The following is a 26,921-nucleotide window of genomic DNA, read 5'->3' as shown; positions in this document are numbered from 1 at the left end:
TTATAATTACAAGTGAATTATGAATAAATAATTAGTAATTACTGAAATGTTTCCAAAATTACGTGAGCGAGCGGTGTGAATAAACCGGGTTTGCGGGCACAACATGATCAAGCTAGCCTCGTCTAATGTTCCTCAATGTATGAACTGTTGTCGATCCTATACTGTGACCGGTAAGCGTTCTGTATCACTGCAACCTGGAAACCATCACGTGCTATGCACCTGGCATTTAGGGGAAGGCCGCCAGAATGTCCTACGCGTGCCATTGATGCTAAACTGTGGACACTCGTTTTGTTCTATGTGTGTAAACCAACTGGGTAGGGTTCAGAAAGGTACTGGAGCAGTCACGTGCCCTCGGTGTGCAGTGAGTGACGTCATAAATGTGTACATGTTACCTATCACGTGATCACAGGCAACTACAGCATTTTTAGCTGGAGAGGAAGCAGCCCGTCAGTTGCCTAGCAACATATTCATACTCGGACTGGTTACTGCCAGTAAACTAAACCTCGGAGGAAAGTGGGTGTAGTATATTGTATAGTTGCACCATTTAATATACAACTGGCAGGATTCCTACTAGTGGGGTGGTGTCCCGATCACTGATAATGAGAGAGAACCGAGCAGACATGTATGTTGACCTGCCGTCACCACTGCCTGCTGAAGGTAACACCCATCCTTGGTTCCATATTGTCAATGGTGCTGTGCACTAGTCCAGTGTAAATATAGTGGTCTATAGTCATATTTAGTACCTCTGATTTGTTACTGTGGTAGCTTCAGAGACTCTTGTTAATTTTATTCCTGCTAATGGGTGACTTTTAATTGTAGACAAACAGGAATAAATATTTAATTTTGCAAACCTGAAGACCAACAGCTGTAAACATTGTTTACCAACACCTTACAAGTATGCTGTATATTAATTTTTAAATGTAGGAGGTATACACCTAAATCCACACAGTGTGGTGTTAATTTTCCATGTTTCCAAGTATTGGATATAAACAGCTCAAAAGTGTACGTATCCTAACCAACAAGATACTTTTTTATATCAGCAAGAGTTCATAATATAAAAAGAGAGGAGAGTGTCCTACTGCAGTATATCCTGTACAAACATGAATCTCAAAGTAATACAGTAAAACTTAGATTACTTTTGGACATCATTTCAACACATAAATTGTTAAGGAGTGTTGACAGTGTCATCAGTAGGCTGCTTATTGAAGCCATAACTACAACAGTCATTGAAAAGTACATCCCTGACCAACTAGCACATTAAAAGTGACTCTAGGTATTGCATCATAACTTTGATCTCTTATATTATGAACTCTTGATATCAGCTCTATCCTATTGCTATATCAAACGGTACGGTCGTACCGTTTAAGTAGGGATTGTGGTGAATGTTTCGTGCGCCGCCCAAAATCCCGCCATTAACAATCATCCTACAGACATTGTATGCGGTGAAAACCACCTTTACAGAATAGTACTAGTCCATATAATACATAAAACAACGTTAAATACAACAAAACACTTACAGGTGGCCGGATATAAAATTTTAAAAATCGCCCAAAACTCCAACTTTAGTATCACTGCCTCACTCACTGACCACAGTCGCAAGCCTAGAGCCCAAACGAAGCAGCGCATGGTCACCATTTTACACTACAACAACAAACTCACCGGTGGGATGTGCCTTTTGGGGTTCCGACGAGTGTACGCCCTGTGCGCCTTGTCTTTTCTTTTATCTTCAATCAGGCTGCTTGTCTTCTTCATCCAACGAAACCATATCGAGGCAGCAGCATAATAGACGCCACTAAATTATTTAAGGTGCTTAGAGTACGCTACTGTACTGCTACTGTACTGTACGGAGGAAGATCACGCCCATTCTTTATCCTACATATATCGATCTATTGATTGAGGCCACGCCCCTTTTACGCTAGCTGTATTTGTGACCACACACCTTCAAGTTGGCAGGTTGATTCGAGATACTCTAGTCTAATAATCGATCGAAACCACGATGAACACACCCTTTTTGAGCAAACACACATCTTTTGCAGGCTGACTCGAGATACTCTAATACAGCAGTCACCCTAATAGAACAGTCACACGTTTATAGCTAGCTGTATGCTTTAACAAAAACTAAACTAATATATTAAAAATTACGAATTTAAAAATGTGTGTTCAGTGCCAAAGTAGGGATTTCCCACTGAGCTATGCTGTAATAACTACCATTGTTCATCTCTTGTTTCACTACTTTTTATTGCTTGGATCCCTGCTTCATTTTAATTTCGTAATTTTTAATATACTAGTTATCTTAACTTAGTGCTGTGCCTGCCCGAGTCCCCATGATAAATATGCCACTGGTATTTGGGATAAGTCCAACTTGGTCATAACAATTGCACAGAAATCTTTTGTCCTGTGGTTTGCAAAATACAGCTTGTGTTTTCTCTACAGTAAGAAGGCAAACAAAAGCACACAGACGTTTGCAATTGGACTTTACTTATACCAGTGCCTTCAATGCTCTATAATTAGGAACCAACAAATAATGTTATTTTACAAACAACAGTACTAGAGAATGTGTCCCAATTTCACCGTACATATTGTTCCTTACACCTGCAGGACACAGTGTACAATGTGAAGAGTGTCAAAAAGTTGCTGAAGTGAAGTGCACCACATGCAGGAACTACTTGTGTGATCGTTGCTTTGAAGTAGTAAGTGATTACATCATCCAATAATGACCTCTTGGATCACCACACCCACCCCTAGGGGCACACGTCACTGGCAGTGCTACGACGACATGTCAAAATCCCGATATCATTGGCTATGTCCACCCCAACACATTGTAGTCTACACAAGAATCACATGACCCAGTACTTCTGCCGAGATGACTCCACCCACCTCTGCTCTGAATGCATCACCATGGAAACACACCAGACACATCATGTGGTGTCTATACAAGAACAGGTATTAAAACTTATGCAGATGTATAGTATAATGTTTAATGCAATATTTGTATTATTGTAAATGTATTATCGTACAGTAGTTGACAGTGTATACACCAATGTGTTGTGTGCAGTGTATGTGTGTACATGAGCTACACTGTGCTGTCACACAGGCTGATGGTTATCGTCAGGAGCTCAAGCCACTGGTGGTGTCAGCCAGGAGTGTGCTGAAGAGGATGAAGAAAAGTGACAAGGTTGGTCAGCTGTAGGTAGATAGTTATTGATGGTCAGTATAGTGTGCATTAATTGTACAGTGCAATTAGCTGTTCAAGTAGTAGCTTTCTCTGCCATTCTCAAATGTCTTGCCTTGTAGTGTGAATTGTTATGTGTATCACAGTACTGTATAGTGGAGATCGTAAAAGTTACAAAAAAAAAAAAACAGCCTCATGTTTTCCCTTCACACCAGCTTGCAGTATTAGTTAGGTATAATCCAGCTCAAAAATGTCTTCAAAACAACCCCAATTTCTTCCAGCAATTTCGTTGTTTGTTTTTGTTGTTTTTTTTGCTAAAAGACTGACTGATACCTACAGCCAAGTATTGCCAGTGGCGTAACTAGAACCAGACTGACACCAGGGCCTGGTGCAATCAGTGGCGTAGCTAACCGGAAGGTGATGGGGTGACACACACCCCCACAGAACACTTAATGCTACGATTGTACAAAAAGGCTAATGACCCAATGATGGGCTAGCCAACATACGGTGTAGTATTAGCTAACTTATCATATCATATCTAAGTAGCTGCTTTATTACAAATTACTACCTAATGTAACCACCGCGGATTGAACTTCATCTCACTCTCATGTGTCTCAACTGTACTCCAACATATTCGTCCATGATCAAGTAGAGATGTACATCACTCATCACTGGCAGTATAGAATTACTTATTATAATGCGTTATGTTTCCGTTAGACACTCCTGGCCACACTGATTTTGTCCACTGAATTAGCAAATCACCACTCCAGATTCCACTTTGACTCCTTATCTCTATTTCCGAGTAATCCCCTCTACTGTAATATATAGCAGACCAACTCTCTCAACAATATGAACAATTCATCGCCTCGTAGTGCAGTTTATCAGTGTTATCTCAAGCCTCAATTGCAGAAGGTCAACTGCCTTTGTTTAAATGCACTATCACGTGATTTTAAAAATAGTGTGAGTAACTAATATTTTCGTTACTTGTTTTCTCAAGCATGGACGATCCTTTTGTTGACTGTTGCATCACACGTTTGCTAAATGGAGTGAGTGGAAGTGTTGAAGAAAATAGCACTGAAGAAGCTGGCAGGTGGAGAACGAACTGAGCGCGTCTCCCCTCAGCGTTACGTTGCTGAGTGCAATGAGTGGAACGGAACTTACGGAAGTGTTGTGGACAGGCAGAGTAGAGGAAAGTTTGCATGCACAATGTATGCGAAGCATGCCATGCTAGGTGGCCAGGGGCATGCCCCTCCGGCCCTCCCAGGAAAATTTTAAAAAATTGGAACCTCTAGTGTGCATGGTATTTCACTGCATTTGGAAGTAGTTTTATTGAACAATGATATTCAGTAAGAAATTGTGGCTGTTGAACATCAATAAAAGTTATAACTTTGATGCATAAATCTACACATACTGTATTTGTATCTCCATCACACACTGCTTACACTTTGACTTTTACAACATAATACCGTAGTTCCTGTACCTATGTAAATCAATACGTCAATAACTATTCAACAAATGATTTAACATCAATTGCTTGCATGTTTATAATGGTCATGTCATATCTAACTAAGCTGTTACGATAAAACTGTTCTTCTGTTGTTGACATCTCCGTTGAACTTATCAATTACACTCTCCAAACTGATCATTGTACAAACACTCTTTTCTATTGATATAGTAGCAAGCGCTCATCTGTCATTGTTGTTTGAAGGTGACTCTATATTCTCTTCAGTGTTGAAAATGAACGTTCACAAGAAGCAGTACTAACAACAATGGTAAGTGCTATCTGTAGCAACTTTTTCAATTCTGAGAAAGCAGAATCAAATCCACATGCTTCTTCCCAAAATTCTCTGACAGACTACAATTCTTTGTCCTTAAAGATGTGCTGACCTAAGCGGCATTCAGTCTGTAGCAAATTCACATCCAAACTGTAATGATCAGCTAGAGGGTGAATAGTTTCATAGTTTAGGAACTCACTTGATTGTGGATTACATGACTGGATGGCTCTCATGATCTTAAGGTTCTTGTTTTCAAACCTTCGCTTCAGTTCTCCCAAAATCAAATCTAGAATGCTAAAGTACATCACCTTGAGCTCATTACTGGAGTTTGAAACTTCTCTTGATCCTGTTGATTCCATCACAATTCCAGTCTGTAAACGTTGAGGCAGTCGTTTTGAACGAGATGGTCTTGCTGTTGTAGACCAGCTAATTTCAATATTGTTTAATCTGGCTATATCTTGGGTGTATTTGTATAAGTGATCCCATGCCTTGTCATTACGAATGTCTGTAAGTGTTTTAATGGTTGCTTGAACCAAGTCAGCCGCTCTTGCCATATCATTAGAAATAGACTGTAATTGGTCAGACAAAGCCTTAGTGAAGGAGAGGATTCGGTAAAATATCACCAACAACAGAAGATACTTAAAACATTGAATTTGGTTTAATATTCCTCTGGCTTCAACTTCCCTGCTTTTGTCTACTCCATTGCTTATGTCCTCTATTGTGGCTAAAACAGAATCAAATGTACAGCAAATGACTTCCACTGCAAAATACCTGCAGGCCCATCTGGTATCAGAGAGTCGTTGTAATTGGCGTGTTTGCTTGCCTGGGTGAAGCTCTGTCTGCTTCTTAATATACAGCATGTGTGCCTTTGTGGATGATGTGAATACATAGAACAACTCCATAAGGGCAAAAAACTCTGAAGCCTCTTGAACATTACGCACACAGTCAACCAGGGCAAGGTTTAAGCAGTGAGCATGACAGTGCACATAGATTGCATTTGGTGCAACTGCTTTAATGCGTTGTTGGACGCCAGTGCATGACCCACTCATGACTGAAGCACCATCATACCCTTGAGAAACCATTAGCGAGGGGTCTAATTGGTAATCCTTTAAAGTTATAACAATGTACTGTGACAAGCTATCTGCAGTTAAAGATTCAGCCTTAATAAATGTTAAGAAGTGTTTATGCACAGTATGTGTTGACCTATGGACACAGCGCAACACAATTGCCATCTGTTCCTTCTTAGACAAATCCTTACTTTCATCAACAAGGATCGAGAACATCCCTGCATCCCTCACAGCTGAAGTGATATGACTACGCACCGTGCCTGCCATTATAGCTATTAAATCATTTTGGTGATGTATACACCGCATTTTTGGGCAAACCATTCAACCGACTTCCAACCGTTTCATCGTGTTTTGCAACTAAGCTTAGTATCTCAAGAAAATTACCTCTGTTAGCAGACAATTCATCCTCCCTATGGCCACACAATGCTATCTCTTGGTAGCTACACAACAACAGAATTTCACATACTGTTTTCAAATAGTGCCTGTTTCTTGCAATGTGCTGTTGTCTGTTCCTCCCATCTGATCAACAACAGATGATTTTTGTCTCCTAAATTCATTCCATGCTACAACTGCTGATTTGTGAGCATAGCTGTCATCATGGCCTTTCAGAATCCCATCTTTCCCTGTAGCATGCTTCCAGCTCTTAAATCCTATTTCTGTAAAAGTTTTCTGAGGCCTACTAGTTGGCACACCACCACTGCCACCAAACATACGACATGGAAAGCAAAAGCATGCATCTTCTTTGACTGAGTATTCCAGCCACGGGTATAGTTTAAACCAATCTGGATTGAAAGATCTTGATTTATTCGAGTATAAAGTGACCGGATACCTAATGTTTGTTGGCTGCACAGGAGAATCTGTAGCTACTGCTACAATGTCACTATGCAATGGTTGCACACTTATAGCAAAATTACTTGCACCTTGGTAGTCCTTGTCTTGCTCAAGAGACATGCTTTCAATGTGCTGCAAATTATCCCCTAAACCCACATCAGGTGATGCCATGGGTACAACATTGTCAAGACATGATACTGGTGTTGGTGAATTAAGTGCTGGGATTGAGCTAGTCACTACTGGCTCATAGGATAATTCTAAATCACCTTCAACAGACTCAGGTTGTGCATTGTTATCGGAGTCAGAATCAATAATTTCTATATAATCTTCTCTCACCTTCTTGGGTGTAGGGGCTGCAGATTCATCATCACCTTCACTGTTGAATACAGACACAGATTGGCTGGCATTGCTGATAGTACTGGTAGTGGCTGCAGTGGCTGAAGTTTTGCTGCTAGCAATATAGTCTTCGATGCTGAAGACTCTCTTCTCTAGTTTGATTCGGCAAGTTTTTACTCTTAAACCAGTCCAATAATGAAAAAGTTCGATTCGGTGGTGTTACTTCATCCACTTCCATTTAGTACGAGTGTTACCATGTGTTAGGACACGTGCTCAACATTGTTTACATGGTCTAAATTCCACAGCCTAATGTATGCACGTGAAAATTTAATTAAAGGGGTGTGGTAGTTTGTGCTTCGATCAAATCGATCAATGGTCCATTATTGCTTACCAAGAGATACTCTAGAGTATAGACCTAAGACCAGTAAGTCTATTTTTTTTAGTTTGTTTAACCATAAGGGTGAGTCTTCCTCTTCGCTGTTTTGTTCGAATTTTTGATACGTTGTACACGGTCCGTGACGGTTGGTCAAGTCTATCTTGGTGTCACGTTATATGATATTTGTTTTCAATCTAATAATTTGCTGACACTCGGGCCTAGGCCCGGGTAGGCCCGGGTTTAGTTACGCCACTGAGTATTGGTAACACTACCCACATGATTTCTTTGATTGTCATTGCTTTGGTCTGAGACATACCTTTTCACTAGTTACAATGGATGCTACCCTGTACTTTGTGACCTGGTTCTTTCTCAGGCATTGATTCACGATAACACATCATGACTTTGGTGTTAGCTATCGCACGTGATTTTGGATTGATTGCTTTTCGTACTGTTCTTCATTTGTAATGAACACAGCTGAATACAAAGCAGAATGACCACTTTGGTTTTGAGTAATTGATAGTCAGGACACACATTCAGTTAGTACATGTATTCAGTTGTGCATTTAATTTTTATAATGTATCGACCTGGCACCTTTGATGTTAGTTCACCAGTAATGAATTTTTAAAAAGTGTACAAACAAATATACGGAAAATTAGAATTTGGGGGTCATTTACACATGTGACTGTACTACTGACTATATACTAGTGGACATATAATCCCCACTTTGACAGGGAATAAAAATTAATATAGCTGCAGGTGTAGATGGCTTTCCTCTTCCTTGACCTTCCTTTTTAATTGCTTTATTTCTATATGATCCCTGCTCAAATGTAAAGTTTCTACTTCTTGTGTATGTAACATATAATATATGCTTTCTGATTATCAAATACTCTAATAGAACATACACCTGTTTCTCTCGGTGATGTGGTCTGTAAATGAATCATCGTTTTACACACAGTCACTGTATATAGTGATACTATTTTCCCATTCTCCAGGCATTATCTGAGTGCATTCCCAAACTCCGTTACCATGTTGATACTATGATACTACAAGTTCATGAGGACTTCTCTACACTACACTACATGTTGCAACTGAGGTATAATTTCCTAGTAGTTTACTGAGTTATACTACCTTACTATGCAGGGAGCAAAAGTTACTGGAGCAGCTTGTGGGTGGGGCTGATGGATATGTGCAGCCAATACTGAAAATGGTATGTAAGTTATCGATTGGCAGGAGATTATTGTATAAAATGAAGTGTCTGCATGCATATTAAGGTGGAAATTTCCAGTTAAAAGGATATTTTTTAAGTTTTGTTATGAATACATTAAAAGAACTACTCTAAAGCAAACAACACCATATTGTAAACCAGCTCTTAATTCCTCTATCTATATGTTGATTTGTGTGGCAATCAGATTTTGAACAGCGGTGCTATACAGTGGAACCTATTAATCGGGACACTTGAAAATAAAGACACCTATGCAATCTGGACACTTAGTAATGGTCCCCTAGCATGTAAATCGACCTGGATAATTAGGACACCTTGATAATCAGGACTTCATTGGTCAGTCCCAAGGTGTCCTTAATGTACCAGTTTTACTAATTGTAAGAGCATGAGAAAATGCTTTCAGCATCACTTACAACTAAGAGTAGTCACTAATATTGAGAACAAGTCAGTGATCTTGAGAAGGACGCTAGGTGTTCTCGAGGGGTATGGATGTATGCAAGATATGCTGAGCTGCTCCACCTGCTCATAGTTCTTATTACAGAATCTTCAATTCCAACACTGGCTGCTGTTGTTGCTGCTCCAATGCGGACACTATGTCCTGCAAAATTCTGTTCTAGTAAGCCAATTGCTCTCAACCCCTCTCTCACTTTGCTGGTGAATAGAGCTTTTGTAAGAGGGCGTTCATCCTGGAAAAGGGGGCCTCCTTTTGGGCCATGAACTGCCATGTATTGCATGGTAGCTACTACTGGGCATAAAGGGCAGTTGGTCTTTCCAATGTATACATCTACTCCCTTTCCTAGTTGGTCCACTTTGGATCTTCTCGAGTGTACTTTGAGTGATCGAGGGTCCTATATGTTGTCAATGGCTATGTCTCCACACGGTAAATGTTTAGTGTGGTCGAAAGACTTCTCTGGGGATATTGTTATTCCATCAGAACAAAAGAAACCAAAGAAGCAGTGGGTTGCCACCGCCCACATCATAATGATGTCCCTGTTTGTCTGCTGAGGTGACCAGTACTCCTTTAGGCTGCGTAGGATTGCTGGTGTTATGGAAGCCTCACTTTTGTGGATACCTGAGTAGCGTGTGTTCGGTTAATTCCTGATTGCACTAACCGGAGCCGGAGCATCAAGGAAAACTCTTGTGGCTCTGGTAGACCCATGGTGATCTGCATGTGGCGGATGTCTACCATGTATGTATTGATTGTCTGAGGAGAAAGCTTGTTGATTGCTAGGAATGATGCATAGTAACACAGAAGTGATTCAGATACAGGAAATGGGGTCAACACATTGTAGAGGGGACAAAATTCAGAAAGTCTACGTAATGAATGATATGTCTTCCAGGTTGTTGTGGCTATTCCCTGCTCACAAAAGTGGTGAACAGTTGGGTCCAGGTCTCTGATGTCCAGTCCATTTGAAGGTTCAGTAACCACTGCAGGAGAGATAAGGGTATGCACGAAGGAAAAATATCATCCTGCGGGTGTTGTGTGCCAAACTTAGCTACCCGGTTTCTAGAGAGAAAATCAGCCAATGTGTTGTGTGACAGGAATGTGTGTTACCTGTAATTAGAATTGAAAATGTGCTGCAACAAAAAAACAGTGTGCGAAGCATGTGAGCCATACACGGGTCTCTACTACCGCTTGTTTAGGGTGAAGACTACAGTTTCATTGTCACAGTAGGCCAGCACGTTGTGTTTTCTCCATTTATGGCCCCATAGAAATGAAGCTATTAATACAGGTGCCACCAACGATGAACTTGGACACGATCAACTAAGCAAATCATGTACCACCACTCCCCAGTGATAAACTGTGGACACTTCTTTCTAATAGCAATGAACTTGCATCGTCAATGATTTTTGTTTGTTTGTTTGTTGTTGTTGACCCCCCAATCATGCTGCCAATGGTGACTTTGCAAGATTTTTTGCAGCATGTGAAGAGCTTTAGTGGTTTGTGTGCTGCCTGCGATGACCCTGGGCTTCTTTGAGCTTTGGTGGTGAGTATACTGCTGATGACAGTCTTAAACATGTAAAGTGAGTTTAAGTGGGCTCTGGGCCACCTGGGCACACTCTGAACACCTCTCTACTACCTATACGTTGAGTCATTAAGAACTTGTGTATCTTGTCATATCCTTCGATTCAATTGTCCAGTTTTACAACAGGCAACGGACGACAGACAGCGTGCTACACTACGAGTAGTGCGCATGCGCGATTAATTCTAATTATGGACCATGGCCAATAGCTCTAATTATAGATTATACGCGGCTGCCACCGGTGCCTTCCTCCATTAACTCCGGTTAACATGGTATATGTGGCCTTATATGTATCTTGAATAGGGGCTATACATATGTAAGTGCATGCACTACTGCAGGATTTGGCTTAATAAATAAGGTATTTCTGAAGAGATGGCACAACATTCACACCTTTATGGATGCATGGTGATCTCATTTAAAGTCCACCTGTCAAATAAGGACCATTTTTGGATTTGCTAGAAAGAGTTGATGGTTTGTGCTATACATTAATATTCAATTAAAGAAGTGTAAATTAACTGCAGCACACAGGTGGTCTTTCAATACAGGTGGTCACTAATACAGGTTGCACTGTACCTAGACACCTTCACTCTGTAAGACAAAATTTGGTATGGCCTTGTTGTGAGTGGTTATTGGAGGTGTACACTCCCATACAGCAATAATAGGCTACAAAATTCCACTACATACCACAACATAATTCATTATCTCTTGAGCCCATCATGGTCCCACCACAAAAAGTTTATCAAACATAGATCATGACCCAATCATTATTCAAAAAAATTCAAGCAGTCAATAAAGTACTTTTTAAACATAATTAAGTAGATATCCCATAATTTAGGGATCACTGGAAAGGTCAATCAACAGTCTTCCATCAGTGAAAATTGTGTTTAAAAATATTTACACATTACGAAGTTACAGTCAATTTTGTAGATAATAGTTATATGGGCTTCGGGTTTATAAATTTCATAGACTCAACTGCTTTAGACTCTATTTCACATTACACTCAGATTACTTACCTCATCTACGGCTGTTTCTGCTGTAGGCTCGGCAAAAGCGGCTGGTTTTCTTGTAATAATACTAGCGCCATGGCAACTATGCGTCCTCACGTGACAAAATAATAGCGTCGTTAAATCACTGCACGTGAACAATGCATGGCGATTGGATAAACCTAGATTTTGAGCATATGTTATATTGTGCCTGAAGGCGTGGAGTATATTAGAAAACAAGGTGGAGTATATGAGATTTACGTATTACCCACCCAAAACAGCCTAAATAGAGTCTAACTAGACATGGACCAATTTTTTATGAAATATTCAAAATATTTGTAGCCATAAATCAGAAACTATGGGGTATATGGAGCTAAAAGTTTGCATAGCATCACAGCACATCAAGCTTCGTCAAAATCTGGGAGGTGACCCTAAATTCCTTGTTGGAATGACCCAAAGGTCACTTCATTATCATACAGTACGATAGTACTGTATAGTAGGGACCACAAGGAGTAGGCGTGGCCCACGAAATAACATACCCAAAAACCAGCCTCGATTTTCCCCGACGACGATGAGGCAGTATTGGTTAGGTAAAACTAAGCCTAAACAAACTTTCAGATCGACCCAAAACACTTTCAACAGGTTGCTACTGAATTTTATAAATAATTTATTTAACGGAATTTTCTACTGCCTAACTGACTGACTGATGCCTTCAGACAATCGTAACTCGATAACGGCTAAGGAAACGGGCTTGATTTTTTCACTGTTTGATGTCGCTTCGGCCCGAGAGGTGCCTTTTGGCATACCGCGGTATGTACAATACATTCTTCATGGACTTATACTTACCAGTGTCCTCTTTTACGTCCCATTCATCTTTGCTGACAGCGAAAAGTATCAATTTGGCGATAGCACGTGATGGCTTCCCTTCGTAACAGAAATCATCCTTATTTTTCATACTGGCTATTTTGATTGCAGAGGTGCTTTTCGAACAGTTCTCGATTCGTACTGCTGTGTAACGGGTTGAAACAAAGTGTAATGGATACTTTACTTTTCAGACGATAATTGATATAACTGGGGTGCATGAGCACCATTTCTTCTTTCGGTATGCATGGATTGTAGAGGTGCTTTTCAAACAGTTATTGTTCCAAAATTCTGTGTAATGGGTTGAACGTAGCTGACAACGAAGTGTAATGGATACGTCACTTTTCAGATGATAATTGATATTGCTGGGGCACACGTGCCATTTCAGATGCGGTATGCGTGGGCTCACCAGCCATAATAATTATTTACAAAAAAAGTTAACAAACAAGTACACAAAAAATTTTGGAATTTTCAACTTAGAGTAGGGACCATACCACATCGATAAAAAGCACTGAAACAAGCTGGAGTAGTGCATGATATTAAATCACAGTAAAACAATAAGAAGTGTTATATCCCTACTGTGCTCAAGATACCATTATGGAAATGCACAGTAGGGATATAACACTTCTTCTTGTTTTACTGTGATTTAATATCATGCACTACTCCAGCTTGTTTCAGTACTTTTTATCGATGTGCTATGGTCCCTACTCTAGTTGAAAATTCCAAATTTTTCTATGTACTTGTAGTTAATAAGACCACCTCATTGTAGTGACCACTTGTTATTGAGGCCATGCATATATGCCATTCCCCATAGCTGATAGGTAGCCTTATTAGTGAGGTGTCGTTATACTTTTATAGCACAAAACACTTCAAGATAATATCGACTCAGCTACCAAGATAATCAACGATACCCAACGTCTCCTAGGAGACAGCATAGCCCTAGTAAAGAACAGGGAACTGTTACATGTCAAGTTACAATCAGTCCTCAAGATGGACTCCTATCTACACTGTGATGAGATGCAGCCAATCAAGTGAGAGTTATGTTGGTGACCACATGATCATATTTGGTTGCCATAGTTACTGTTTGGACAAGTCAGCAAAGAGTGAAGTATTGAAGTTTGGACAAATTGACTGCTATGACCAATACAGGTCTGTTAGAGTAGTAATAGACACATGAAAACATGTAGAAACTTCTATTGTGGAAAATTTAGCCTTGTTTTCCAGTGTTGGGCCAGCTACTTTTATAAAGTAATATATTGCTTATTACTCGTTACTGCCACTGCGATGAAATGCGTTACAGTTATTACTTTAGTTTAAAAGTAACTAGTAATAATATTATAATATTATGTTATATTACATATTACACAATGTATAAAGGAACTTCGTTAGGTAATAATATTACAGTAAGTAACGTGTTAGTACACGCATGTACTTCATTAGGTAATACAGTTTTAGTGCTTCATTAGGTAATAATACAGTTGGACCTCGATTATCCAAACAGTATAAGTGACTGCTCTATTAGAGCATTTCGCCGTTAGGTGAACATTCTATTAGAGTAAGTGTACATTCTATTAGAGTAAGTGTATATTCTATTAGAGTATTTGAATGTAACTCTGTATATAAATGAATCGGCTTCATTTATCCGTACAAATTCAGTTATCTGAACACTTTTATGATTAAACTGGCACACAGGTGTTCGGATAATGGAGGTCCTACTGTATTACAGTAACGAGTAGTAATGCGCTACTGTAGTAATGTATTACTAATGTAAAGTAACTGTCGATTAGATATTATTAGCATAAGAATTGTAGCACGTTATATTACTTCGTTACTGCATAAAGTAATAATATTATGTAACGTGTTACGCCCAACACTGATGTTTTCACGATGGGGACAACAGCCCAATAATACAAAACTTCAATCGTGAACCAGCTGAAACTTCTTGTTTCTCCTTGCAGTAGCTGCTGTTGACATCCTTGTGATAAGTCATGTGTTTCATTAGTTGTAGCAAGCCTTGTTCTATAAATTAAGCCATTGTGATCTCATCATACATGGCCTTACAATAGTTATATAAGCTAGCGCCCCCTCATATTTATTTAGGACTGGGCATTTATTTGAACCGGGCTTTAATACAGATAAATACGGTACACTCTTTTAGAGCACAGGTAAATACAGTAGGATCTTCATTATTCAAACACCTGTGTGCCTGTTTAATCATAAAAGTGTTCAGATAAGTTTGTTCGAGTAAATGAAGCCCATTCATTTATATACAGAGTTCTGTTCAACTACTCTAATAGAACATACACTTGCTCTAATGAAACATTTACTCTGGAGCTTATTTTGATGTGGTAAATAAATGACTTTTGATGTTGGTGTTAATATGTGAAACCTTGTTACAATAAGGCAGCCACTTATGGGACTCATAATAAGTGTAGCTCCATTAATGAGGTGGCCCTATTACTGCCATAAAACAAAGTGGCCTGATTTTTGAGGTTTTCAAGAAGCCTATTATTAAGAATTTACCCAGAGGCGTAATGGCTGCATGGTGAAAGCATGAAGTTGTCTGAGTAATAAGGTACAGTTATACAGCTTTTGGTAACTAAATTAGGCACTTTAGAGCGGCAACTTTTGCAGTGATACCATGGCTATCAACTTACTGCTTGCTCAGCCCCCTTTGTTGAGAGAATATTGTCATAGTTTGGTCATGCAATATGTGGCCACTGGCCATGAAGGTGGTCTTTCTGGACCTAGCAAGGTGGCCAGCATGGTACTATTGTATAGTAGTGGTAGGGATCATGAAGGTTTTGAACTTTTTTTTGTGGAAAATACTGGCCAGAAACTAGCTTCACAATACCTTCATGGCACCTTGGCTAGGCTTGGCAGTACTGGTTAGGTATAGCCAAGCCCAAAAGTGCTTGCAGTGTGACCCAAAGTGCTTCCGATATATATTGCTACAATCATAGGTGTTGGAAAAGGGGGTGCTGGGGGTACTTTATCACCTCAAACTTTTTTACTAGGAGTGCTGAGCACCCCCAATTCAAAGTTGTATTGTGCAATGGTTGTCACGTGACTCCAGAAACTGGTCAAGATTGAGATACTCTAATAGAGCAGTCACTCTAATACAACAGTCACACTGAAAATGCCTTAAATTTGATCTACTGATGCCTAAATTTCAAACTTTCCCTGGAAGAGGCATGCCCACTGATCACCCTAGAATTAGCATGCTGGGTTTGCTTTAGACACACTACTACTACCAACATAATTTTTGGACATCCCCAACTCTAACACCCTTGGTACATATTATTTCTATTGACTGACTGACCGACCGACCGACCGACTGACTACTCAATAACAGCTAAAGGCACAGGGATAATTTTTTTCATTGTTAGGTGCTGCTTCAGTGATGTATGCATACCAGAGTAAGCACAATGCGTGCTTACCTTGTGCTCCTTTGTGTCCTATTTCTTTTTCCTTGAAGTGCAAAGGATTGGCTTCTTGTAATAATTTATATATTTGATATCACTGCTTGTCAGTGGTTTAGTTGTTGTCTATCAAGTAAGAATAAAGCGCAATATTTGCACCACAACTCTTAGCAGTCGATATAAAGGAGATGGATTCTAGGCTAGCTTCATGCATTGTTCACCATGTGTAGGACCACTAAGGAATGTGCAGGAATTAATATGGGGGAGGGGGTATTGGTAAAATTGAAAACCAAATAGTTGTTCATTAAGATACAGAACATTTGTTTATTACTCTAATAGAACATACACCTGTTGATATAATATTTTAATTGAACAGCCATTTTGGTGGTCGGATAGTCAAGGGTGACTCTCCACTGTAGTTGTTTTATTTAGTTTCTACGTATGTTCCACAGCAGGGACACATGGTTTGCATTGTAATTACTATATGGCTTCTTACGTCTGGTGCCCTTTGAATTTATGAACTGTTACAAAACAAGTGTACAATGGTCTCTTCATTATCCAGTCATTGATCAACCAATCATGCTATTCGAACAGTACTTGACTGTTATATTAGAGTATTTAGTCTGAGTTGTACATTCTATTGGATTAATTGAACCATACTGTTTAGTAGGACCCCCCCCCCCCCCCCCCCCCCCCAAATTTGACATGCATTGCTAAAAATGCCACATCTAAAAATCAACAGAATTATCATATGTGACAAAAATCACCATTACAGAATAGTCTTACTCCATTTGATATCTAATACCATACCTGTTTCACTTCCTGTACAAAAGTCTCAATAGTAGCAGTGAAATTTATCCCGTATTTCACTGACAGCAGTGAAAAAGTTGTAATTGCAATTTCATTGGCTAGAATTTATGTTAACAATGTAGCGCCAATTAGTGTCGATGCCTGTTTAATACATAGTGACAAATTGCGTACATAGCAAAGCTAATGCACAGCATGCGCATATGCAGCGAGTATGGTATTAACTGGGAATAGCATGGGTAGCAGTGAAATTTGGGATAAATGTTGTATTGGAAATGGTAAATTTCCAATACAACACTCGTGATATTTATCACACTCGTGATATTTACAGGCGACTGGTTATAGAATTTTTCAAACCCATATTTTGATCTGCATCACTGCCTGACCACAGTTGCAAGACTAGAGGCCAAACGAAGCAGCGCATGGCCACCATTTTACTCCACAACAACAAAACTGATGGGTGGGATGTGACTTGTTCGACAAATATCTGCTCTACACTTTGTCCTCATGAACCACAATAGTGGGTTCATAATAGGGATTGTCCATGTTTTTTGCAAAAACTCTAATGAATGTTGTGATCGAACTTTCCACAAGGTGACTTGTTTGTTGCTGAATTCTTCATAGGTAATTCATAGCTGATCTCTCCACAGGGTGATTTGTTTGTAGTTGAACTGTCTACCAGGTATCTTGTTTGCAGCAGAGCTCTGTACAGGGTGACTCTGAAATCTCTACAGGGTGACTTGTTTGCAGAACTCTACAGATGACATGTTTGTGGCTGAACTGTTGTACCTGATCTCTCCACAGGGTGGTTTGTTTGTAGCTGAACTCTGTGACTTGTTTGTGGCTCAAGGGTGATTTGTTTGTAGCTGAAATTTCTACATTGTGACTTGTTTATAAATAAACTCTTTACAGGGTGTTTTGTTGGTAGCTAAACTCTCTACGCTGACTTGTTTGTAGCTGAATGCTCTACTGGGTAACATTTTTAGCTGAACTCTACAAGTGACTTGTTTATAGCTGACCTCTCCACAGGGTGATTTGTTTGCAGCTGAACTCCCTTCAGGGTGACCTACAGGGTGACTTGTTTGTAATTGAACTCTCTACAAGGTGATTTTTTGTAGCTGAACTCTCTACAGGGTGACTTGTTTGTAATTGAGCTCTCTACAGGGTGATTTTTTTTGGAGCTGAACTCTCTACAGGGTGATTTGATTGTAGCTGAACTCTCTACAGGGTGACTCGCTCGTAGTTGAACTCTCTACATGGTGATCTGATTGTAACTGAACGTTCTAATAGAGTGACTTGTTACTACCTCTCTACCTGATTCCATTACCTAGTTTGGCTGGTAAAATAATTTAAACAAAACTCGATTGTTCACATTTTACACATGGTTGGTGTTTTTGTTATAACTCCATGACTGTTAGTGCGATTACTTTCAAACCACAACAGGTTTGTGCTACTATAGTTACTCCATGTACAGACCGGTTTTCAAGTTATTCTGTCAAGTAGTTTACCCTTGAGACGTGACAACAAATTGCCTTAGGATTTTTGAGGATTTTTGAAAATCACGCATAACTCCCTTGTTCTTTGTCTGATCTGTACCAAAATTGGACTTTAAATGTGCAGTATTACGCTCTTATCACCCTCCAAATTTTAACTACATTAACCAAAGCATGTGCGAGTTACTATGATTTTTATAAATTGTGCGAAAAGAAGATTGAGAAGTAAAATACAAAGAAAATAAGACAAACTTTGAAGGCGCGTATCTCAATGATGGATGGGTGGATTCTCCTCAAATTTAGAATGGGAGGTGCTCTATCCCGAGGGATCTTCCACAGCGAAAATGGTATCGAGCTACAAATGTGTGAAAACAGCGTTTTCTTGGTTCCTGTAAAATACACACTTGTCTGTCACATGCCCGCACTGGCTGTACTTGGCCGTAAGGCACTCTATCGTGTGTCTTGATCAAGTGAAAAGGAAACAGTATGTATATTTGGGACAAAACTGAAATTTGCCTTCATCTTCATGTTATTATTTTTATTAAGGCTCAAACAAATAATAGTTTCCTGTATTCGAATATTCGCTTAGCCGTTGCAAAATTATTCGGATATTTGGTGTAAGGTTTCATTGCATGAATGCAATCCAGTAAGATCGAAGCCTATAAATGCCCACAAACAGGTTTGTGGCTTCCATGAATATATTACTGAGAAGAAAAACATAGTGTAGTGCCCTTTCTGAAAGGATTATCGCAGTGATATTGTGATAGAAAGTATTTATAACAAAGTAGAAGTACCTGGAGTGAGCCACAATTCCATACGAAGTCTTGTGCTTACGGCGATTCACCACAGCATTGGTACATCTTCACCAATTAGTGACTGTGTAATGCTATTTTAATTCTTCGATTTGTCACCACAGTCTTTTCCTTTCATTAGCATGTATTAATTGCTGACAGCTACACTGTATAAATGATCACGTGCGAATAATCGCTAGTTGATTTTTATTATGTGGGTGCAATGCAAGAGAATATTAATCCGAATATTCGGCTATTCATTTAAGCCCTAATTTTTATTATTTGCGCTAAAAACTATATAGCCATGCTTACTGAGTCCTTCCACATAGGGGTGGGTGGTATCTCAGTTATATCATCAAACCATGATATTCTGATGGAATGATGCCAGTATCGTCAAAAATTCTTAGAAACTATATTATCGTGATATCGTAATTACCACGATGGTGTTCATATAAGTACCATAAAGTAAATATCCGTATACTTGTAGTAACCTACTGTAAACATGGCAGGACGTCTATTGTAGTTCCAGATCTGGGAAGATCCAGGTTGTAGACCCAGGGAAGGATCTACAGAGGTACCTCTTGAAAGATTAAAAGATCAAGATACTCTAATAAAGCAGTCACCTATACTCTAATAGAGCATTCATGTAAATACTGTATGAAAGTACCAACAGATTTATCAATGCGATAAGGAACTTTGTGGACTTGATGTAAAGTGCTGATTTTTTTTTTTATTGAGGAAGGAATATTTCTACAGCAAACGTTGTAGCATTATATGTGGGTGATGCAAAGCTCAATATGAGCTTCAGCTTTTTGTCACGCATGGCAACAGATATGCACTTGGGTGTACAAAGCACATCCTCACTTCACTTAGCAAAATTGAAGTCTATCTGATGTTGTATCTCCATGCATAGTTCAATGAATGGCATTATGTCATGTACATGTTATTTGATGCACTGATACCACTTTTTCACTACTGACCTGATACCGATACATTTGAGGCCGGAAAAGGGTTGTTGTATTTTATAAGAAAATGTGGACTGCATTACTAGAGGAAAGTAATGGGAAACGAATAATCTTCATGATTGATTTGCCAGGGGGCGTGGCTGCCGGTTGCAGCATTATTAAAGAAAGTGAAGCTGTTGGTTAGGTACGGAAAGAGATATCTATTCATTCTGCATTTCTTCTACCTGAGACAATAAGATGTAAACTTTCTGTTAGTAGACAGAATTTGTCCAACCTATATAGCACAAGGCAGCTTTATATTTGAAGAGCTAAATTTTTTTAGAAGCTGTGTTCTTCGAATAACTCGAAATTTAAACTCCTTCAGAAATATTCCATTATATGGTACGAATCTTATTTTGTGGCTTACTGCCGTTTCCACTATATTAATAATGCTAGTACTGGCTTCTTTCAAAGAATTCATGGCTTATATCAGCTCTTGCTCAACTCCATTCGATGCACTACGTATGCCGCCATCTTGAAAAGCAATTAAATGACATCATTTAAAGTATCAGTTGGTATCAGGCATTGATAGCTTTACCGATACAAGTCTGGTACTGCCAAAATAAGGCCGATACTGATACTAGCGGTGCATCACTATTTTGTATATCCATGCAGTTATGCCTCTGCAAGTTATGTCACTTGTGTAGGCAAGTATAGCTGGATGGTAGAGAAAACAATTGAAAAGAATATCGTGATACTTTTCCCATGGTATATCGTGATAGTAAAATTTCAATACCGCCCAGCCCTACTTCCTGTTCATGACCTATTAATAAGCTTGATCACAAACTACCCTACACCTCGAAAATTTCCAAGTTCCATTCATCATTACACATAACAGTATTAGTTCCGTATGCTACACAGTATATTACCATATGTGATCAGCTGAGCAATAACCGCTTATTATCACACATTTCTTGAATTCCACTTTATTACTTCCCTGTTGTCTACAGTAACAAAGGAGTGGACAGCCAAAGTTTATTTATGATGAATAGTCTTGGAGTTATAGTGCTAGACAGTCTCAAACAGCAACAAATTTGATTTGTGTAGCACCAATACAGCAAATTAATTACAGGAATTTATTTGATTGATCATCAATCATACCTGAAACAAGCTACAAAGGGCTCAGCCTGTTCACCATGAACTGGCAAATCAATCAACTGAATCAAGGTATAGTGTTTTCCATGTACTTCTCTGTGTGGACAAAGAAGAAGGTCATTCCAACAGAGAAATAATGATGGCAAAGTTATTTCTACTGCATTGTAAATAAACGCCCATAACTTGATGTGCCATTTAATGTACAAACATGAAACAGATTTTCTTGCTCTCCATGAACAGGTGAATCCAAAATTTTACTGGTTTGAGCTTTGTTTTAGTGCACACCAAAGCAAAAGAATTTTGCAATAGTTGCTGATTTTTGTTCAGCGGCTCACATATCAAGACACACGATAATATGTGATGTGGCCAAGTACAGCTAGTGCGGACACGAGACAGACAAAAGTGTATTTACAGGAACCAAGAAAATGCTATTTTCACGCATCCATAGCTTGATAGTGTCTGAACGGAAATTAACCAGTTTTGCTGTGGAAACTCCCTCGGGGTAGGGCACCTTCTATTCCAAATCTGAGTTGAATCCACCCAGCCATTACTGAGATATGAGCCTTCAAAGTTCGTCTTATTTTCTTCTTAATCTTCCGTATTCTACTTTTGCACACTGTATTAAAAAAATTGCAATATCTAGTGCATGCTTTAGTTGATTGACTTCAAATTTGGAGGGCAGTAAGAGCATAATGCAACACATTTTGAATACTGCAACATATGCCTACAGGGTCATCCACTTGATGGAATAATCGCTCAGTACATGAAGTACAGTGGAACCTCAGTTATCCAAACTAATTGAGGGAAAAGGATGTTCATATAATCGATTAGTACGTAAAACTGAACATCCATACAGTTATATACAGAGCTTTGCTCAACTACTCTAATAAAGCATTCACTTGTTGACAAATTACCCTACTTAAGTAGTCGATTTGGTATTTGGATAATCAAGAGTTTGATTAATCGGTGTTTGGATAATCAAGGTACCACTATAACTATTACAGTGCAAATCTTTTGTGGTTAGAAAGTAATGATAGTATTAGCTAAGGAAATACTAAACATGTGAAACAAACTTGATTGATATACTCTATCACACAGTACGATAGTACTGTATAGAAGGGACCACAAAGGAGTAGGTGGCCCACGAAATAACATCACCCAAAAAACCAACCTCAATTTCCCTGATGACAATGAGGCAGTATTGGTTAGGTAAAACTAAGCCCAAACAAGCTTTCAGATCGACCCAAAATGCTTTCAACAAGTTGCTACTAGTGCTGGGCGATAGTAACATTTTGCATGTCCAAATGATAGTAAACATTATGTTCACGATAGGCAATAGTACTGCGATAGTTACTAGATCACACTTAGCATAATTTTCAAAACTGTAATAAGTTACAAAGAACAAGTTGCTGACAAAAAAAAGTACCCAATAGTTACAAGGTAAGTGTTAACAACAACAAAAAAACAAACAAGCATCACAATGTCATTTTAAATTACCTGCTAAGAAAGAAAGCATGTTCACCGTATCTGGTAAAAGACTTGCTCTTTTTTCATTGACTAAGTGGCCAGTCCAGTTGAATGCTCTCTCTGGTGGTACAGACGTAGCTGGTATTGACAAATACTTCCTAGCAAGTACTGTAACACAGGGGTAACGAACACCATTCAATTGCCACCACTTCAAAGGATCCAATCGTCCTTTTTCATCATATTGATCTGTGATGACATCGGACAAGTACCTCTGTAATTCTAGTTTAGCTTTTTCTGAAGGGTTAGTAAGAGAATCATCTGGAGTATGAACAATGTCAGCTAATAATTTCATTAGCTTTCCTTCTTTATGCCTTGACACAGGAGTACTAGAGGTGGTGGCACTTGACGAGGGTACGTGTGAGCTAGAAGCAGTGGCAGCAACACTCACTCTGTTTCTGGCTACTTCTGTTAGTTCATCAAGTAGAATGTCACTAGATGCAAATGAAACATTTTTGAATCTAGGATCTAGTAGCATACATTTATTTAAAACTTCCAAGTCACAACCATCTCCATAATACTCATTCACTTTGGTTTTCATTTATTGTTTCATTTGTTTCACCAAAGGACTGTCATCCTCAGAGCAGGGTAAATATTTGTTTGTTATCTGATAAATAAGTGGTCGAACTGATGAAATGGAGGCCCATTTCTCACTCCCAATGGCTTTGGTCATTTCTACAAAGAGTTTCATGAATTGGACAAAATCATACATTGTGCTAATGTCTGAATCTGTAAGCATAAGATCACTTTTTCGTAGCTGTGATAGGGTGGTTGAGAGAGGCTACTGCTGTTCTAAGATGCGCTCCATCATATAGTAAGAAGAATTCCATCTGGTGGCCACAGACTGGATCAAACGATGTTGTTTATGTTTCAAGTCATACTGTTTTTGCTTTAATAGGTATGATGACTTTGAAGAATGATTGAAATGTCCCACTAACTGTTTACAACGAGCAACAGCTCTACTTACTCGTGGAATATCCATAACTTTTTCAATAGCAAGCTGAATTGTATGGCTGAAACAACTGATACGTGTCCAACCTAATAAATCCATGGCACGAACAAGATTAGATCCATTATCTGTGGTTGCAGCCACTAACTTTTCATGACTTAAATTCCATTCAGACAGCACTTCTTCCAATGCCTCAGTTATTAATTCACCGGTATGAGCTGCTGCAAACTCCTTTGTCTCAACCAAATGTGACCTCATTTCAAATGACACTGTCAAATAATGGAGTGTAACAGCTATGTAGCTGTGTCTAGCTCGTGAAGACCACAGGTCTGTTGTGATGCTGAAGTACTGGACATCATCAGCAATTTGTTTTGTAATATCTGCTTTGACAGCATCATACATGGTAGGAATATGGTTCAATGCAATAGTCTTTCGGTCCGGAGGAGTATAACGAGGCTCAAATACACGCAACATGTGTCTAAACCCACTGTCGTTAATGGTGTCTAAAGGTTGTTGGTCCTTGCATATAAAATAACAAACAGCCTTTGTAAGCTTTTTGTACCTTTCTGAATTATGCGGTAAAGGAATCACTTTAGCAAGGCTATCTTGGATAGTAATTTGTGGGGTAACTGGTGCAAACACGACCCACTTCGTGCTACATTGAGGCGTTTCCTCCGTACTCGCCTGTACTGCTCCTTCATATTCACTTCTGTGATGTTCTCTCTAGTGAAAATGTAAGTTGCTAGTGCCACCAGTATATTTCAACTTCTTTTTACATCATTTACAAGTCACTGCTCTACGTTTCCTTTTGTCAGCAACTAAAATCCTTCCGTCATTGTCGGCTTCAAATCCGAAGAATTTCCAGACGACGCTAGTAGCTCCCTCAAGTGGCTATAAGTTTCCACTCATACTTTGCACATCACTTTCGCTGTCAGAAGACTCAGAACTGAATTCAACAGGCTCCTCGTGTTCATCCGCCATATTTTATTTATAATGTGCATGCTTATAGAAACTCGTGGCATCACACCGGATCGAAAGTCGATGACGAGGGGAGTTAGCTTAAGCGATAACTGCTCTTGTGCATCAGCAAAAGAAAGCACTACACATTTCACAGACAGCTATCGCTATTACTACTTTCGTCCGAGTATCGATATTTATAGTATCGATAGGTGTGCTTTTAAAATATCGCGAACGATTGAAGAAATGCTATCGTAGCAATATCGATATGTATGCACTATCGCCCAGCCCTAGTATGCGTGGGTTCACCAGTCATAATAATTATTTACAAAAAAAAGTTAACAAACAAGTATACAAAAAAATTTGGAATTTTCAACTAGAGTAGGGACCATAGCACATTGATAAAAAGTACTGAAACAAGCTGGAGTAGTGCACAATATTAAATCACAGTAAAACAATAAGAAGTGTTATATCCCTACTGTGCTCAAGATACCATAATGGAACTGCACAGTAGGGATATAACACTTCTTATTGTTTTACTGTGATTTAATATCGTGCACTACTCCAGCTTGTTTCAGTACTTTTTATTGATGTGCTATGGCCCCTACTCTAGTTGAAAATTCCAATTTTTTTGTGTACAGTGAAACCTGTCTAATCAGGTCACTGTATAAAGAGGTCACCTGTCTAAACTGGCCATTTTAAAAATCCCCACGTGTGCCAACTATGTACAAAGTGACCTGTATAATGCAGCCACCTCCTTACTGAGGTCAGAAAATTTTGTCCCTATGATGACTGGAATAGACAGGTTTCACTGTACTTGTATATACAACAGTCACCGAGAAGTAATAAACTTGCACAAAAATTTTCTCCAGTGTTTGAACTAGGGATCTCCATACCTATATTCCCAAACCCTTTACTGCTCCACTGCTGCTGTCAGTTGCTTATCTCACTTAATTTCTACTCACAATGAAAGCTCTAGTTTAGTACATGATAAAGTTTTATAGTTTCGTAGGTCTATATTTATCAGTGGAAATTCTATATTGTTCTCTAGAACATTCTATGTGTGTTGTATTAGAAATGGTCAAAAAAAATGTGCTCTAAATGGGCTATATTAAGACACACAGTAGTGTGTCGTGCAGCCAAGGTGCAGAAAGTGACAGACTTGTTTATGGAACCAAGAAAATGCCGTTTTTACGTATTCATAGATCGATAGTGTGTAAACATTAACTATTTTTGCTGTGGAAACTTCCTCAGAATAATGCACATTCCATTCCAAATGAGATACACGCTTTCAAAGTTCATCATTTTCTCTTCTTATTCAATTAAGTCACCATGTAGAGAGTCAATTCAACTACAAACAAGTCACCCTGTAGAGCTTTCAGCCTTGTAAAATCACCCTGTAGATCTTGTTGTAGGTGGTGTAGCTATACTTACATAACACGCTGTACAGGTTCCAAGTCACCCAAATAGCAACATGATAATCATTTTATTCAGTTTCAAATTTACAATAAATACATGAATTCACAGTCTTCAATGATTCCTGTAATAAAAAAAAAAGCAAGTTAAAAGGAAGCATCAAAGCTAACTATAGACTGGCTTTGGGACTTGCAATTACTAAAATAAGTGATATCTACTCTATACCAAAACAACCCAAGCTCTGAAAAAGGGTGTGGCCCTCCAAGAAAGTTAGGAAATTAATAGTCGCGATCAAGAAATGGCTGCAATGATGTTAATACCGATCAGTTTTAGTGATGACGGTTTTTCACAGCTTGGCTGTTCATGATCTAACTGAGCGATTCCTAGCAATTTTTGAACAGTTGATTTATCAATACCAGCTGGTCATTTAACTAGCACAAGCACGCACGAAAAATGGAATTTTCAACTAGAGAAGGAACCATAACACATCGATAAAAAGTACTGAAACAAGCTGGAGTAGTGCTCGAAATCCACAGTAAAATAATAAGAAGTGTTATATCCCTACTGTGCATTTCCATTATGGTATCTTGAACACAGTAGGAATATAACAATTCTTATTGTTTTACTGTGATTTAATGTCATGCACTACACCTTGTTTCAGTACTTTTTTATCATTGTGCTATAGTCCCTACTCTAGTTGAAAATTCCATTTTTTTGTGTGTGTGTGTATTTGTTTGTTAACTTTTTTTGTAAAATGTAATGTAAAAAAATTATATTATGACTGATGGTGAATCCACACTTACTGCATCAAGAAAA

The 26,921-nt window shown here is 38.9% G+C and overlaps 1 protein-coding gene across 2 annotated transcripts in view; it reads left to right on the top strand.

Annotated features, from left to right (window-relative positions):
- The first annotated feature begins 29 nt into the window (after nt 1-29).
- The window catches only part of LOC136256652 (tudor domain-containing protein 1-like), a 50,179-nt gene continuing 23,287 nt past the window's right edge, over nt 30-26,921 (top strand). For both annotated transcript variants that reach the window (XM_066049629.1, XM_066049630.1), the window contains exons 1-11: nt 30-170; nt 231-361; nt 410-513; nt 563-657; nt 2,599-2,690; nt 2,746-2,943; nt 3,095-3,175; nt 8,550-8,650; nt 8,698-8,764; nt 13,506-13,678; nt 13,725-13,796. In XM_066049629.1, coding sequence (XP_065905701.1) covers nt 104-170; nt 231-361; nt 410-513; nt 563-657; nt 2,599-2,690; nt 2,746-2,943; nt 3,095-3,175; nt 8,550-8,650; nt 8,698-8,764; nt 13,506-13,678; nt 13,725-13,796 — 1,181 coding nt within the window. In that variant the 5' untranslated portion in view covers nt 30-103. The remainder of the gene's footprint in view (nt 171-230; nt 362-409; nt 514-562; nt 658-2,598; nt 2,691-2,745; nt 2,944-3,094; nt 3,176-8,549; nt 8,651-8,697; nt 8,765-13,505; nt 13,679-13,724; nt 13,797-26,921) is intronic.

The sequence above is a fragment of the Dysidea avara genome, chromosome 5 (assembly GCF_963678975.1).
Source record: "Dysidea avara chromosome 5, odDysAvar1.4, whole genome shotgun sequence".
Classification (NCBI taxonomy): Eukaryota; Metazoa; Porifera; class Demospongiae; order Dictyoceratida; family Dysideidae; genus Dysidea; species Dysidea avara.
This window is presented reverse-complemented; position numbering and strand designations above follow the sequence as displayed.